The sequence below is a fragment of the Erigeron canadensis genome, chromosome 6, assembly GCF_010389155.1.
Source record: "Erigeron canadensis isolate Cc75 chromosome 6, C_canadensis_v1, whole genome shotgun sequence".
In the NCBI taxonomy this organism is placed as follows: domain Eukaryota; kingdom Viridiplantae; phylum Streptophyta; class Magnoliopsida; order Asterales; family Asteraceae; genus Erigeron; species Erigeron canadensis.
In genome coordinates, this window is record NC_057766.1 from 3,270,688 (window position 1) to 3,286,590 (window position 15,903).

Consider the following 15,903-nt stretch of genomic DNA (forward strand, 5'->3'; position numbering starts at 1 on the left):
GAGATTTTATTGATTCAATACTAAAAGTTTTAAAAATATAATTCAACAGCCGCGCAGCGGGATAAAAATCCTTGTATGTATATATATATATATATATATATATATATATAATATACTAGGTTTTTTACCCGCACGATGTGCGAATAAAAATGAACATGAACTAATATATAATAATACGTTAAAGCATATAAATTTTTTGAGAAATATAATGATGTATAAAGCACATAAAATTTAACAACTCAATTACTTTTCATATTAAAAGTCGAAAAGAATTTGAAGATGAAATCAAAAACCAACTTTTAAAAAAAAAATATGACAATGGTGTGATGTGTCAACACAATTATGTAATCTATATATGAAACTAATGTTGGTTTTTAAGAAACAAAATCAATTTTTAATTTCATAATTTTATTTTTTACATACCAATATATATTTACTATTTTTTATTGCATAAATAAATAAATATTGTGGAAAATTATAGAGATGACACATATGATAAAATCTTATGTGGCAAATTTTAAAAATAGTTTTAAATTAAAGAGGATTTTAAAAAGCTAAGATTCCTATTGTTTTAATATTTATATAGATAATTTGAGATATCCCATGGTTCTTACAAAAAAATGGTTATCAAAATAAGAAAAATTATATATATATATATATATATATATATATATTGTTTCTAACCTGATCAACGACCGGGTATAAATCTAGTTTAATTTAATTTGAACAAAAACTAATTTATGAAAAAGAATTACATGTCTTTTCATTTGGCGTTCTATTTGAAATTTATCTATTCTCTTTCTCATTCTACATAAATCATCTTTACAAGTTGTATTAATAAAAAGATGTAATTCTTTTATGGAAAACTAGCATGTTACTCGCGCATTACGGCAGTAGTCGTGGCGGCGACGATGTGGTGGTAGATGCGACTATTTGTGGTAGATGAGACATCGATTGATGTATATTATTAATGGGGATATTTCAAAAAATAAATGATTGATAGTATAACTTAATCATTAATGTTAAGGGGTAGTGTAAGTAAAAATATTTTAGTGCTAAGTAAAAATATTACATATTTTAAGGGTGGTAGATGAAAATATTATATGGAATGGCATTTTAGACATTTTCCCCCATGTAACTTTCAACATGGGGGTATTTTCTTTAATAAGTAGTATAGATAGGTTTAGACTGTAATTTACATATAGAAGTAGGGAAGCGGATAAGAAGGATATAGCTAATAATATTAATTGTACTTACTAGTTAGCTCAAGTGGTTGAGCATCTGCCTTACAAGCAGTATGTCTTGGGTTCAAGGCTTGGGAAGTACATAGGAAGTCTTTCTATGAAGGCTTGGCTTGGGTATACCCAGTTTCAAGTCTGAGGGAGCAGGGTTTACCCCTAATTAATGAGCGTCGTGCATTCGAACGGATTAGTAGGGGGTTTTCCCTCAATCGGATATTTGAAATAGACATTTCTACTTCGAGGGAGCTCCCTAGCGCGGACCCGGTTAAAACAACGTATGTTAGACCTCCCGTTGTCGAATTGCGACATGAAGTTCTCAAGCGAAATTCAGCTTTAAAAAAAAAAGCTAATAATATTAATTACTATATCTGATTTTAAGACCAAAATGAGTCATTATTTAAATTTACAAACATATTTATTAACGAAATGGTAAAACAAAGGTATATACTTTACATAGATTTGGTTATCTTAGTTTTATGTTTATCATAGATAATTTTTTATCGTAATATTTTACTTATATTACTAAAATATGTTTATTTTTATTTTTGAATAAAAAGTAGTTTTAAAATAAATTATGTAACTTTTAAAAATAATAGAAAAATATAAAGAAAATGTCATTCTGAGTTTTGGATCGTTCTGTATCCATAACGACTAAAATCTGATGGAATAATAAAAGCTGATGTGCGCTGATGTGGTGTTCTGGATGTTTCTACACATTGCACCTATACATGATGTTCTAATCCATTAAATTCTCAAAAGGTAAAGTGACTATTAGCTTATTGACAAACATTCTCTTTTAAAAACATGTGTTTAGAATTTCAATTTATTATTATAATATTTTAATATCGATTTTTTTTCAGTCTCTAACTACCACTATGTCAAATATCACGAAAACAAATAAATATGGTAAGACTAACGGGAGTGCGGCGAACCCAACCCCCAATTCGCCTAACATATCGCCTTCTACACAACCCCCATGTGGTGATCCAGACAAAAAACTGAAAATGACGACTTATATGTATCACCCAAGCTTCTCTATCAACTCTCTCTCTCTCTCTTTCTCCCAGTCTCTCTGTCTCCCTCTCTCTCACACAAACACACACAATTTATCACCCAGAACTCTACTGCCCCTTATCTGACATCAGATCTAACCGTTTAATAGCAACAGCAACATGACTAGTCCAAAAATAACTTCACCTTAATTTGTAGACTTTAATTTTCCAAAGCCCCCTTTACCAATCACGAAAGATTCATTGAAGTTATCAGTTACTAAAAAAATTTCTTACAGTTCGAATTTACGGCTAATAGACATCATTGCTGAAAGAAAATAGTGAGTATTATAATAGAGGATTTTCTATATATAGCATATAGATAGGGGTGTTTATTATTCGGATTAACCGAATAACCCATCCAATCCACTTGACATTTGTACTATTTGGATTGGATTATTCAGATTTGGTTTGCAGTTTGGGTGAAACCGAATAAGGAAATTGTTAAATGGTTTGGTTTTGGTTTAGAAACTTATCGGTTGGGGCCCAACCGAACCCGATTAACGAATTAATGTTTAATAAAAACTATAATAACTTAACCAAAATGACATAAATACTACTCTAATTATTTAATTATGTCGTTCTAATAATCTAAATGCACGTAATTATTTCAATAACGTTACATGAATAAATAAAATGGTGTAAATTGATAATCGGATTGCATGATTATTCAAATATACTTAAGTAAAATTTGAAAGTGTTTTTTAATTGGGTAATCCAAAACCCGACCAAATACCCCGAACTTTATTTGGGTGATTTGGATTGGGTAGTCATATAAATGGAGTGGGTAACTGGGTATCTGGTGGTTTACTAATTCTTAAAAAACCAAATAATCCAAACCGAATAACTCTATTCCCCCAAAACCCGACCGAATGAACACCCTTACATATAGATATGGACACCTGCACGACCACTTTTTCAAGTCAAAGTTTTAAAATTAAATTGTAGTCTTTTTCTTGAAAATTTAACAAAATATAAACACCGCGTGACACGTTTTTGAAAGGGTATATTATTGTTTTTTCAAACATCAATAAAATTGCTGATTGATTTTAATTTATTTTTTAAAGAAAAATAAAAAGAAGAAAACGGTGATGAAACTTATTATGGGCCAGGAGAAATGAAAGAAATGAAATAAAACATAAAATTGAAATAGAGGAAATCTAAACAAGCCTTGTTTCTAAAAAGATATTTTTTTAAAAGTCCGACTTGACAGCCTTCCCCTTCCCAAACTTTCTAGATTGCAATGACGTTTCTTTCAATATTCTTTCGGGTGTCGTTCAAAATCTGTGAAAACAAAAAAAAACGCTTTTCAAGATTCCTTATCTTCTCCCCTATTATTCATTGCTGCCAATCTGTCATGAATGATGTTCTCCAAAATAGTCAGTAACAATAAAAGTAACAATAACACTACATTTTTGAGTTTTTTATTTAAAGGATTGGAAAAGAAAAGATAAGAAAAATTGTCTTTTTTCATTCTTGAGTTTTTTGTTCTAAAAGAAAAGAAAAGGAAAGAATGAAAAAGTTAAGGCATTTTTCATCCAAAAGTTTCCGGCCATAATTGGCCTCATTGTGAAGGGTAATTTTATAACTCACCGGAAAATTACAAATTTATCCTCTCTACAACCATGTTATTACGTCCTTCCATTACCCAACACCCGCCATTTACTTGCATCAGACTCCCGTCATATTTCTGCCTCTTCCATTACCCACTATTATTTATCCTTATTCCAATACCCAATACACAAATCCAATCATATTTCTCACACACATCTCTCTCCTTTTACAAACTACCCATAGTGAGGTAAATTTTATTTTTATTTTTATAATTAGAAGTCAAATTAATTTTGTTTATTGAAATTACAAATATTTTTGTTCTTGATTTCTTTGGAATTCTTAAATATTCGAGAAATCTTTAAATTTTTGGTTACAGGGGTTTGGGACACAAGTGGATTTGAGAATCGGGTTGACACTTTCATTATTAAGGTATAATTTTTTAGGGTAATCCATATTATATATATATATATATATATATATATATTATTCTTGTATAGGAGTTTATAAATTGAAGTTTGATTGCTGTTCGTATTAGGTTGGTGTTACCATTTACAATTTGTGCTATCAAAAGAGTAATATTTTAATGTAAAACTCTGATAGTTCAAAATATCTTGAATTTGTGGCTGAAAATTTGAGTTCATAGCTTCTGAAAATCAAAATCCAAAACAAGAGATTGAACTAGCTTATACACTGATTTTATCTTTAACAACGGTAGCTATGATGATGACTAAATTATGGATTGATATTTACCTCTTAAAAAGCTAAAATACAAGAGAGTTTATTAGCTAGTAAATGGAAATTACATTAACTTCTTGAACCATGTGATACTCTTTCGTTCATTAAGCTCAAATAAACTAAAATATATTGATTGCTATTGGTGTAACCAAGTGTAAGAATTATATTTTGTTTGTCCATTTACCAATTAATTTGTACTACAATTCATGGCCTTTTAAATGTACCTGAGTTAGTTAATCGCTTGATATGTTGCTTTTAGAAAAGTGAATGGCTTAGTATGTTGAAGCTCAGCAGTGGCGAAGCTAGAAAATTCTTAACGGGGTCGGGATCTAAATTTTCATTTCCATAACACCATTTTTTTTAAAAACGGGGGGTCGAAACCGAGTATATCAAAATTTTTCTACACGAAAACAATATACCCTTACATCGTGAAAAAAATTTCGGGGGGTCGGGCGCCCCTCCCCACCCCTATGTAGCTACGCCAATGAAGCTCAGACTAGTGAATCTATGTAACATATTTTAAACTGAAACTAAAATCATTTGGATACGTAGATAGACTTGCAATGGATGACGAAATATATCTTGGGACTCAACATTTAGCTGCAATTAATCTGGTTTGTTTAGTGGCGGCTCTTATTATACATCGTAGGAGATGTAATAGAAAACGTTTAATTGACCCGGAGATGATGTTACATAATAAAAAAGTACGACAGGAGATTTTGCACAATCTCGCCACAAGTGAAAAATGTCGTAAACTTATCCGAATTAATGAGTGAGAATGCTTTCATGATATTGTGTCAAAAGTTGAAGAGCGAATGTGGTCTTTAAGCAACTCAACGTATGTGTGTAGAGGAACAAGTTGTTACATTTTTACATATAGTAGGCCATGATATGAGAACTAGCCATGTCTCTTGGTTATATCGTCGATCAAAATCAACTACGAGTTTTGAATGCAATATTATCAATAGAAGATTAGTATATTCAACAACCTACTGGTGATATAGTTCCAAAAGAGATTCAGGAAAAAAAGAGATTTTATCCATTTTTCAAGGATTGTATTGGGGAAATTGATGGAACACATATTCGTGTGAAAGTGGCTAATAAAGATGCGGCTAGATATCGTGGTCGTAAGGGATATCCAACGATTAATGTGTTGTGCGCGTGTACGTTTGATTTAAAGTTCACATATGTTTTAAGTGGTTGGGAAGGGAGAGCTTCTGACTCGAGAATAATTAAGGATGCACTTACTAGAGATGATAAGTTAGTTATTCCTAACGGTATTTTTTTAAACCAAACTTTGTTGGATTAACATTTTTATATCATGATACTGATGTTACTACGTTTATAGGTAAGTTCTATTTGGTTGATGATGGTTTACCTCATAAAAGCACCCTCATAGCACCTTATAGAGGTGTTAGATATCATTTGACGGAGTATTCTTCTCGTGGTCCTTGAAATAAACGTGAGCCGCTTAACCTTCGTCATGCCTCGTTACGGAACTCCATCGAACGTGCATTTGGTGTTTTGAAGAAAAGATTTGCTATACTTAGATGTTCAGAGCCTTTTTACTCGCCTGAGATACAATCTGACATATTTTTGGCATGTTGTATTTTACACAACTTTTTACAAGAAGTTGATTGTAACCAAGAACTTGAAGATAAAGTGGCACGAAAGATATTAAGTGCAAGACAAGACCTGGAACCTTATGCTCCAAGAGAAATAGATGACAATGGAGACCAACTAAGAAATTCAATTGCAAATGAAATGTGGAACGAATATTTGTTGGACCCAAACAATGAAATTAATATGTCTATTTAGTTGGTTGATATTTCTGGATGTATTTGTACATTGAACTTGTTTATTTTATTTATGGATGATGAACTTCCCTTTTCTACCATTCAACTCTTAGCTTTTATTTATTTTTTTTATCTAGCTCTTGTATTTATTTATGTTTTATCCATCACCTCTCGTATAGTGAAATTGATTGACCAGGAGCGTGTTAGCTCCACAAGCTAGCCAGTAACGTACTTGTTTTTGTGCTTTTATTATTTGTATTAGTTATATCTTATTGGTTAGACTAATATATTATGTTTTATCTTATTGGTTTCTACAAAGATTACCAATGGCGAAAAAAGTTAATGATGGAAATAACGTGAAGGAAGAGAGGATTCAATGGAATGTCAAGATGGATGTGGTTTTCATTGAAGCTATGAGGAAGGAACATGATGATGGGAATAGAATTGGTGGAACATTTACTTCTCTTGCGTATAGTAATATGGTGAATTATTTAAAAGAACATCTTCAAAGGGAGTTTACAAAAGAGCATTTGATGAACCGATTGAAAACTCTTAAACTCCATTTTTCTCAATGCTATGATCTGTTTCGGGGACTTATGATGCGTGGCTTCGCATGGAATTCTGAGACAAACTTAATTGAGGCTGAGGAAGAACTATGGGAAACACTAATCAAAGTAAGATTGAAGTTCTTTTTTAAGGACTTATCTTTTTATATCAATATTTCGTTTATATAAGGACTTATCTTTTTATGTTCATATATCTCCTTCATATAACAGGAAAAGCCTGAAGCTGCAAAGTGGAAAAACAAACAAATATGTCATTACGAAGAATTATTGTATTTGTTTGCAGAAGATAGAGCAACAGGTGCATCTGCTATAACTACAAAAGAGAGGAAAAATATGTTAAACAATGGTAAAAGAGTGGAAACAATTGAAGAGATTGATCAATTGTTAGAATCTGATGTGATTGTTTTGGAGACTCCTCCTAATATAGATAATATTCATGCTGCAACAACTACAAAACCTTCTAAAGAGAATCTTCCGACTATAAAGGCAAAAAATAAAAAGAAAAGGAAACCAGAAGAGGAGGAGGATTTCCAAGGTAAGGTCATGAGTTCCATTAAGGATGTAGCTGAAGCTATTCGAGAAAATACAAAGGTATTATTTTTATTTACATTATGTTTGAATTTTATGGTTCCATCCAGCCAACGTCATGTTTTATGAGTGGTTGTTGTCTTATTTTAATTGGATGGTTAAAATGTGAACTTTTTAATATGTCTACTTATTATCAAGGTAATGAAGAGCTCACGTCCACATGTTTACTTTGAGGAGGAGATCTACATAGGACTAGAGAGTATGGATTTGGCTCCAAATGAGATTAGGAAAGTTTATCTTTATTTGGTGGAACATCCGGGAAAAACACGTGCACTGTTTGGATGCCCTTACATTATGCGGAGGGAAATGCTAGAAGAAATGATGACTGCAAGTGACTCAAATAATTGTGTTTTGATTGTTCTATTATCAATGTAAGTAGTTTATTTAGCCTAGTAGCCTAATCATTGTAGTGGATAAGAAAAAGGCTTTTGATGTTGTTGTTGTTAAGCTTCCAAGTGTTCTTTTGGGGATGTTTAGTACTTTTCTATGTTGTTTTCTTCATAATTAGGCTGAATTGCTTGTCACTATGTTAAATCGCGTCTGTCATTAGCTTGTATGTTGCAACGGACTTATGTACTTTGGTATTTTGGTTAAAGCTTGAGTTGGAGAAAGCTTATGTACTGTAGTATTTTAACTTTTGGGAATGTAAAAAATCTACACTTATTTGGGTTGTTTTAAGTGACATAATCCATGGTTGTGGCAAAAATGATGATAGTGGATGCAATTTTGGTCCAGGCAGTATGTTGGTTGGGTGTAAAGGTAATGTTGATGTCTTGTTTTGTTTGAGTAGGTATAGTTTTATTGAGTAATTATATAAGAAGTATAGTTTTATTGAGTAATTATATAAGAAGAATATAATTATAAATTTGTATTTTTCCCCCCTTCTATTCCTTTCTTATTAACTCAAGAATATCATTATATTTCTATTTTCTCTTTTTTTCTTTAATTTTCATTTCAACTCAAGAATGTATTTTTTTTCTATATGATTTCTTATCTTATCTTTCCATGTCCAATCCTTTCTTTTCTTTTCTTTTAAAAAAACTCAAGATTGTAGTGTAAAAGTTTTGCGTCCTAAATATGAATTCCATCTACTAATATGAATTCCAAATCACAATTTCGTGCCCTAAATCTTCACATTCGATCAACGAACGACAGTAAAAGTAACAATAACATAATTGAATCCAGACTGGTAAGGATTTCATTCCATCCTTTTTTGGTGGCCTTCGTTTTGGCGTGCGAACAACAAAGTAGTAAGAACAAATTTATTTTTGTTTTTTCCCAGATCATTGGAGGGTGATTCATCGATCCATCCAATATGCTTTTCAATCCCATCGGTCATATCCTAGTGATTTTCTTTTCTTTTTTATATATTATTTATCTTTATATCTATTTTTAATTCGAAATTTATTATTCATTCTTTATTTATGGGTTTTTACCTTTGTGATTATGAAAATTTCTATGTAAATAAGGGTTATTTTATCTAAAAAGAGTCATTGCTTTCTACAGTTTCGTTTAATTGGTTAGGGTACGTGTTTCTAAAGGTTCTGTTTATTGTTATTATGAACAGCATTTCGAAGGTTTTGTCACTTTGTGATTGTTCTTCTGTAATTAGATTGCTTTAAGTGATCAGAATTGCTGGACTTAGGATATAATTTTTTTTTTTTAATAGGATTTCAGGATTAAAGATGTATGAAAATATTGTATGCCGTTGGAAGTTAACTTGAAATATAAATAAAACTACAATTGTTGGGTTGCTTTTTGTGAAAGAAATTCCATTGAATGGATTTCTGCTTATTTTGTTTTGTCACATACATGGAATGCTAGGTAGTACATGATTAATGCAATGAGAATTAAGATGATTGATTTCTGAAAGCGGAATTTCCCGACACACTAGAGTCCTAAACATTTCCCTGTGAGGTGGCAAAATGGATGGGTTGGTTTGATCGAAAACACTGAGAAAAACATGATTACGATTTACGAAATTATAATTTCAACGAGATCATATATTTCAGTTGTCAACCGAAGGCTCTTGGTGAAGGGAGAAAACTTTTCTAGGAAATTACCGTTTCCATATGACAAGAGAAACAAGATAGATTTGCCTGAACTATGTAAGTTCATTTACTTTTTAATATGTTGTCAAGGTTGGTATTTGAGTATGCATTTTTTGCAAAGCATATTTCATAAATTAAATTAACTTAATTTAGTGCAAATGTATTCATCTGAAATGGATAAATTATATTCACCCGAATTGAATACATTACCGAGGATAAACTACATTGAAACAGATATCATTGTTTCTAAGGATATCACTGAAGTTGGAATCATTGTGGTTTTCGTAGATATCATTGTTTTCAGAGATGTCACTGTGGAGATCAACCTGTTCACTTTCAACTACTAAGCTATGTGGTTCCATGTAGTTGTCTTGAACAGATAGATGATTTTCAACCAACTTCTTTAAGTATAACAGGACCTCAGTTTCCAAACAACATCCCAAAAGCTGCACCACATTTTGGTGATTAATTTTGCTAAGAATCACAACTTCATTTAACAACTGCTCCTCCGATTGCCCCGACTCAGATACCTTGGCCTTCTTGATTGCCACAACACAATTGTCTGGTAGGATTCCTTTGTACACGGTAGCATAGCCTCCTTTCCTATAATCATATCGCTGGCATAATTCCGAGTCGCTAGTTTCAATGTATTAGCACTAAACGTATTCATGGCACCGAGGATTTGTAGTTGATCTTCCAATGCAAGAGCGCCGTTGCGCTCCAAGAATTTTTTCATATGCATCACTTGCTTCTGCATCTTGGCTGTGAGACCGAATGTTAAATTATCAAATCAGTTATTCCTAACTTAGAATGTTGGTTGCAGGAATCAATAAGTGATCAAGAAAGATCAAAGACTGGAATATTTGTATATTCAAACCTTTATAGCTAGTTTATATTTATCATATGGCTAGGCTAAGTTTGATTGTTGGTTATTTGTTGAGTGTCATCTTATCTTTTTTTTTTTTTGTATAAAAAGTTTATTAAAAAGTAAAAACTAAAAAGACGCTGAATGAACAAATGACAATAACTACTGTCTAGCCTGAAGTATGAACATCTATGAAAGTTCTATATGCCACAGACCGATAATTAACCCAAACCCACTAATTAAAGAAATGACGAATTCTTGGAGCGTCGAAAGCATTTAACAAACTTACTAACTATCAAGCCAATTAAATTGTGTTAGTAATTCCGTAATCAAGTCAAGCCTATATTTATTCTCTCGTGATAATAAAAAAATTATCACTCATAGGGCTTTACCTAATCACCCACTTTATGGCTATTAACCATCTGGGCCACTCCAACCCTCTTTCATGTAATCATGTGGGAAAAGATTTGTGAATACATGTTCCATATTTTTAAGTATTTTAAAAATAAAATATTAAAGTCACATCGATCCTAAATATTCTAAGAATTTGTGGAATGTCAATTTTCGAAGTTCATTAATAATTAAAGGTGGAAATCGGAATACCTGCATCATCGCTGGTGGAGTTGAAGGGAGGAAGCACATCAACCATTCTAGTAATTAACGACTTTCTTGGAGTTTGCAATTGCAAGGTAAGTACAGATTCCAGACTAACTATAACCTCGGTCATGGTAGGACGATCCTTCGGATGATATTCTAAGCATCTTACGGCGATTCTAGAAAACTCCTTCAAACATTTTGGGAATATTTCATTCCTTATATTAGAATCAACTATATTCTTTAAATTTCCTTCTTTGATCGACTCTTTTGCCCATGTAGCTAAACCATATTCAAGGCTCCTATCTACCGGTCGTTTCTGACACAACACTTCAAACAGTGGCGAAATAATTTGGGTCAAAATACCCAAAAGTGCCTTTCACAAGAGTTTCGACAAAAGTACGTGGTTGATTCATTGGGCCTATTCTGGACAACCCAAAATCCGAAATTTTAGCTGCCCAACTTTCATGTAACAAAATATTTGAGCACTTTACATCTCGTTGTATAATACCAAACTCAATACCAGTACCAATGTGGAGGTAGTCTATCCCACGCGCGGCGCCTATGCAAATCTTTAGCCGGTCAACCCAAGAAAGATGGGTGCGGAATCTATATAGATGATCTTCAAGTGTTCCATTCAACATATAGCCCAGAACTCTGATGCCCCTTGATCCGACATGAAATCTAACCGTTTAATAGCAGCAGCAACATGACTAGTTCCAACGATGACCTCACCTTTGTACACTTTTCCAAAGCCCCCTTTACCAATCACGAAAGATTCATTAAAGTTTTCTGTTGCCAAAAGAATTTCATGAAGTTCGAATTTACGACATGGTTGTAACCATTGAGCTGTGGGGGTATAGGTGGAGGTGGAAGGTCTAGACTCCATGCCATCGCTACTATCAAAGGACATGACTGAGGTGTGAAAATGGTTATTATTATAATTATTAATTTATTTATATTGAAGCGGATGATGGTAAGATACTAACCGTGTTCCTAGAAAAGAGATGGACCCCTCATGATGACTTTTCAAGTCAACTTTTAAAGTGGTAGTCTTCTTCCTGGAAAACGAGGTATAAACACCACGCTTTTTAGAAAGAAATCCCTTTTAAAAATTGATTTAAAAATTTATTACAGGATATGGAGAAATGCAATTGATTTAGAAATTTATTCAACTTTCTTATTTGGTAATGATATAAAATTTTATCTAGAGGCCAGGAAATCAATTTTTATCTTTGATAGGAATATTAGAAGAATGAAAATGTTTTTTTTTTAACTACAAGAACATCATCACTTCATTTATCATAAAGAAAAAATTTACATATATTTCAACTAAACTTACTAATTATACCACTAATATAACTCCAATCAATTTCAATGGAAACACCTCATAACTTATTTAGTCAAACTCGAATTTATAGCAAAATCCAATACAATCAAACAAAAAGAAATCAATATCGCAACGAGAACTTACATACACTCATGACTCATGACTTGAATAGAAACAAATGGCTGTTAAAGTCAACCAAATCTTATCGGTTGTGTTTCTGCAAGTGATCAATGATAAAATAATCCACCGCTATTTTGCTTGAGGACCATTATACGCTACAGCTATTTTGCTTGAAGACCGCTTAACGCTATAGCACCGCGATAGCGCAGCTTTTGATAATCATAGATATTCGATTGGGTATGCCATGATGGCATCCATCTCACACGAGACAAATCCTACGAAGGCCATTTGCAAATTGTATCAACAACAAATTATATAAGCTCGTAATGTATAAAGATCATTGCAACCATTTTTCCATTAGTAATAAGAATATTAATAATTTTTGATTTCCTTCTAATATACGAGGAAAATTCCTGAAAACATTATACAAATTTTGTTGTATCACGGAACATAAACCTAATCCTCTTTCAATTAGTAAGAGTAGTTGCTATAAAACCAAATACAAGACTTTGCAAACTTTCACAAAATAGGAATATTTTCAATAGATGAATTGACATACAAATCAAATCCACCCCTCCCTGCTACTGTCACCAATATATAATAACCGTTGCCACGCATCCATTTAAGCCAATATGAAAATGGAAAACTAAAAACAAATCGGCCCCTACTGTTGTTATAGAAATATAAGATAGCAAAGACTAACATGAGAGCATACTGGTATACTAAAATTCCTGGTGGCTGGAAGCAAAAAGTGATTGCATTATAGCAATCAAGTGCAATAACCGAAAAATATGAAGGGTTTGTCTACACTAAGTCACTAACGAAAAAAACAACCCCGAAAACGACCTTTGGGTCATTTGGAGTTCCAATAATCTACAATGTCAACAAAAGTTTGCCTTTCCACTTCTAAATGCAAGATTAAACTTGCAACGATGCATACAACAGCAAAATATGGTTATGTTTTCTTTACAGAAAAATGCACCTATGAACTCAAATTAAACGAAGAATGATTGTACTAGACCAACAATAGATATCAGATGGCATATATAGTGATGAAGGGAAAACTAGGTGAATTGTCCTGTGATACCAGGTTGGGCCTCCCCTCATATAATATCAGATCCTACTCATGTTGTCTTAATGTCTTGTTTTGCTAAAACAGAGTTGCAGGACTTCCATTAAAACTGAAAAAACTAAGAAACTTTAGGAAAATCAAACAATGGACATGACCAAAATGCAATTGACTTTCAAGGATTGTGCGTGAAGATTTTCATAGATGAGGTTCATCTGTATCAATTCACAAATCCTATATATCACAACCATATAGTGAATATACCTTTCTAATGACTTGAACTGATTCATGATGACTTGAAGACTATAGCTGCAATTTGATCTTTACAAATTGCTCATTGGATGAGCCTCATCCAACTGATCCAACAGAAGTAAAGTTTCCATGTAGGAACAACAAACAGACACATAATGATTCCCGAGTTTCTTGAATTTTCCTTTGCGTGGTTCATGTATTTCAAGTGATCTATATACCCCATATTCATTTGTAGTTGTTGCCATAATAGGTTGGTCATTCTTCCTAAATCCTAGAACCTTAGTATATAACGATGCATGTGGTATGTTGATGGTGTATAGCTTTGTGAACGATTTTGAAACACCATCCTCCACCATCATCCATACACCACAAACTCGTTTGTTGGCGTCATCATAGTATTCAAGTAGAGCAAGAGACTCCCGTATCTTAGAGATGGAAAAATCTTTATAAGACCGGTGTGCTACACTTTGAGGGAGGTTTATTTCCGTAAAGTCTTCACTCACCATATCAAATGCAACAACTAGATTAATACTCGTATCATCAGCTTTCCAATAAATACACCGATTATCTGTAGCTATTGGAGACCAGTGATTAAAACTGATTGACTTAGGAGGTAGGTTACCACGTGGAACTCTCCAAACCCGTGAGCTTAAGGTAAACACCATAAATGGTTTAAAATGTGCCACCCTACTGACCATTACAATCATAGGGTCAAAATTATCAGGACGAACCCCAAAACCATATACAATTAAATATGTCGAATATAGAAAAGGCACATCTAACAATAATGGATTTTCCAAGTGACGGATTCCAAATCACGGCTCTTTGCTTAAGAGAATTATCCTCTTGAGAATAACCGAATAAGCATACCAATGCTTGAGACATACCAACAAGTTCTAGTCCCTTAAGTCTTTGTAACGACACAGGAACATTACTTACAGTTTGTTGGGAGAGAGTGTCATTGTCAATAATGGAAACATATTTTGATTCAAAGGTGTCGAACTCGTACCTTATAAGAAGCCGATGATGCTGGTGAAAGTTGGTGTAATCGGTAATAAAGAGAGGGCTGTCGATCATTGAATTCCATGCTTTCGAAACCGATCTGATTTTCATGATCTCTACTTGCATCTCAAAAGGAATGTTGTCTTCCATCCTTGGGATTTTGATTTCGGATGTATTACCAGTTTTTAGGATTTTGGTTTCCATTGGAATTCTGATTTCTGAAGTACGGATAAGTGAAATTAATATTTAAAAACTACGCTTTTGGTGTTTGGCTAGTTCAATATATATATATATATATATATATGCTTGTCTGTTTGTATGTGTGTGTGCATCGATCGTTTTCCGGCAACATGTATACCGGCGGCGGTAGAAAGCAAAGAACAAGGAAAGAAGACAAGGGTGTTAAAAGTTTCCTTTTCTGCCCTATAGTTTACTATTCCACAAGAGGGGGAAAAAATTAACGAGGAAAAAGGTGTTTGAAATTAATATACCTACAACAATAATTTATCGTACACAACAATATATGTTATACGCAGTTATAAATTGTGCAGTAAATATAATTGTTGTGTATATATCAACTTCCCATAGTTTACTATATACAAGTATATCATAATAACTTGTATTCCTAACCTTATATTTTCATTTATAGTAAAAGGGAGCATATATTTTGATAGAAGTATCACTTTTATGCTTAACTTATTTGTACAGTTTATTATAACACTTGTATAGTGTCGTAAATGAATAAAAATCTATGGCACAATTAACATTTCCCATACTAAAAAGCAACCCTAGGCTACAGTTTCATTTTTTAATTTTCATTGTTATTATTATTTAATGTTAGGGCATATCATATGTATATGTATGATTGGTACAATCATATAGAAAATCAGATGCCATTTTTGATACATATATAAGTTTATGGGTCAAAATCTATAACCAGAGGGCATTTTTATGTGTGTGGTACACAAATTTAGGTACAGTGTTGTACCCATCATTTTCCAATAATATTATAAGAGTATAAGAAAAGAATATCTTTATGAATATTAAAAAGTTTTACAATTTTTTATTTATAAATTTTGTAAAAGGTATAT

General features: G+C 32.5%; 2 protein-coding genes and 1 long non-coding RNA gene across 4 annotated transcripts; 1 reads left to right on the top strand and 2 right to left on the bottom strand.

The window, feature by feature from the left end:
* The first annotated feature begins 6,701 nt into the window (after positions 1–6,701).
* On the top strand, positions 6,702–7,904 carry LOC122604117. Its single transcript, XM_043777018.1, has 3 exons — positions 6,702–7,049; positions 7,152–7,532; positions 7,668–7,904. Exons 1-3 carry the CDS (start codon positions 6,702–6,704, stop codon positions 7,902–7,904), a joined length of 966 nt encoding a protein of 321 aa, XP_043632953.1.
* A 1,839-nt stretch (positions 7,905–9,743) lies between these two features.
* Positions 9,744–12,108, bottom strand: LOC122605222. 2 transcript variants are annotated; one of them, XR_006324561.1, is made up of 3 exons: positions 12,029–12,108; positions 11,049–11,938; positions 9,744–10,342 (listed from the first exon to the last, which is right to left on the bottom strand). XR_006324561.1 is itself a non-coding variant. In XM_043778129.1 (2 exons), exons 1-2 carry the CDS (start codon positions 11,170–11,172, stop codon positions 10,074–10,076), a joined length of 393 nt encoding a protein of 130 aa, XP_043634064.1. In that variant the 5' UTR covers positions 11,173–11,970; the 3' UTR covers positions 9,744–10,073. The 2 variants fall into 2 exon arrangements, 1 of the variants encoding a protein (XP_043634064.1); XM_043778129.1 differs by lacking the exon at positions 12,029–12,108 and having other exon boundaries at positions 11,049–11,970.
* A 303-nt stretch (positions 12,109–12,411) lies between these two features.
* Positions 12,412–15,240, bottom strand: LOC122605223. The gene is made up of 2 exons (XR_006324562.1): positions 13,823–15,240; positions 12,412–12,764 (listed from the first exon to the last, which is right to left on the bottom strand). It is a non-coding gene; the product is annotated as an uncharacterized LOC122605223 (long non-coding RNA).
* Between the last annotated feature and the right edge of the window lie 663 nt (positions 15,241–15,903).

Coding starts and splice junctions, on each gene's coding strand:
- LOC122605222 (XM_043778129.1), bottom strand. CDS start 11,172: ATGACCGAGGTTATAGTTAGTCTGGAATCTGTACTTACCTTGCAATTG. Junction 10,343..11,048: donor CTCCACCAGCGATGATGCAG/GTATTCCGATTT, acceptor TCGGTCTCACAG/CCAAGATGCAGAAGCAAGTG.
- LOC122604117 (XM_043777018.1), top strand. CDS start 6,702: ATGGCGAAAAAAGTTAATGATGGAAATAACGTGAAGGAAGAGAGGATT. Junction 7,050..7,151: donor TATGGGAAACACTAATCAAA/GTAAGATTGAAG, acceptor TTCATATAACAG/GAAAAGCCTGAAGCTGCAAA. Junction 7,533..7,667: donor CTATTCGAGAAAATACAAAG/GTATTATTTTTA, acceptor CTTATTATCAAG/GTAATGAAGAGCTCACGTCC.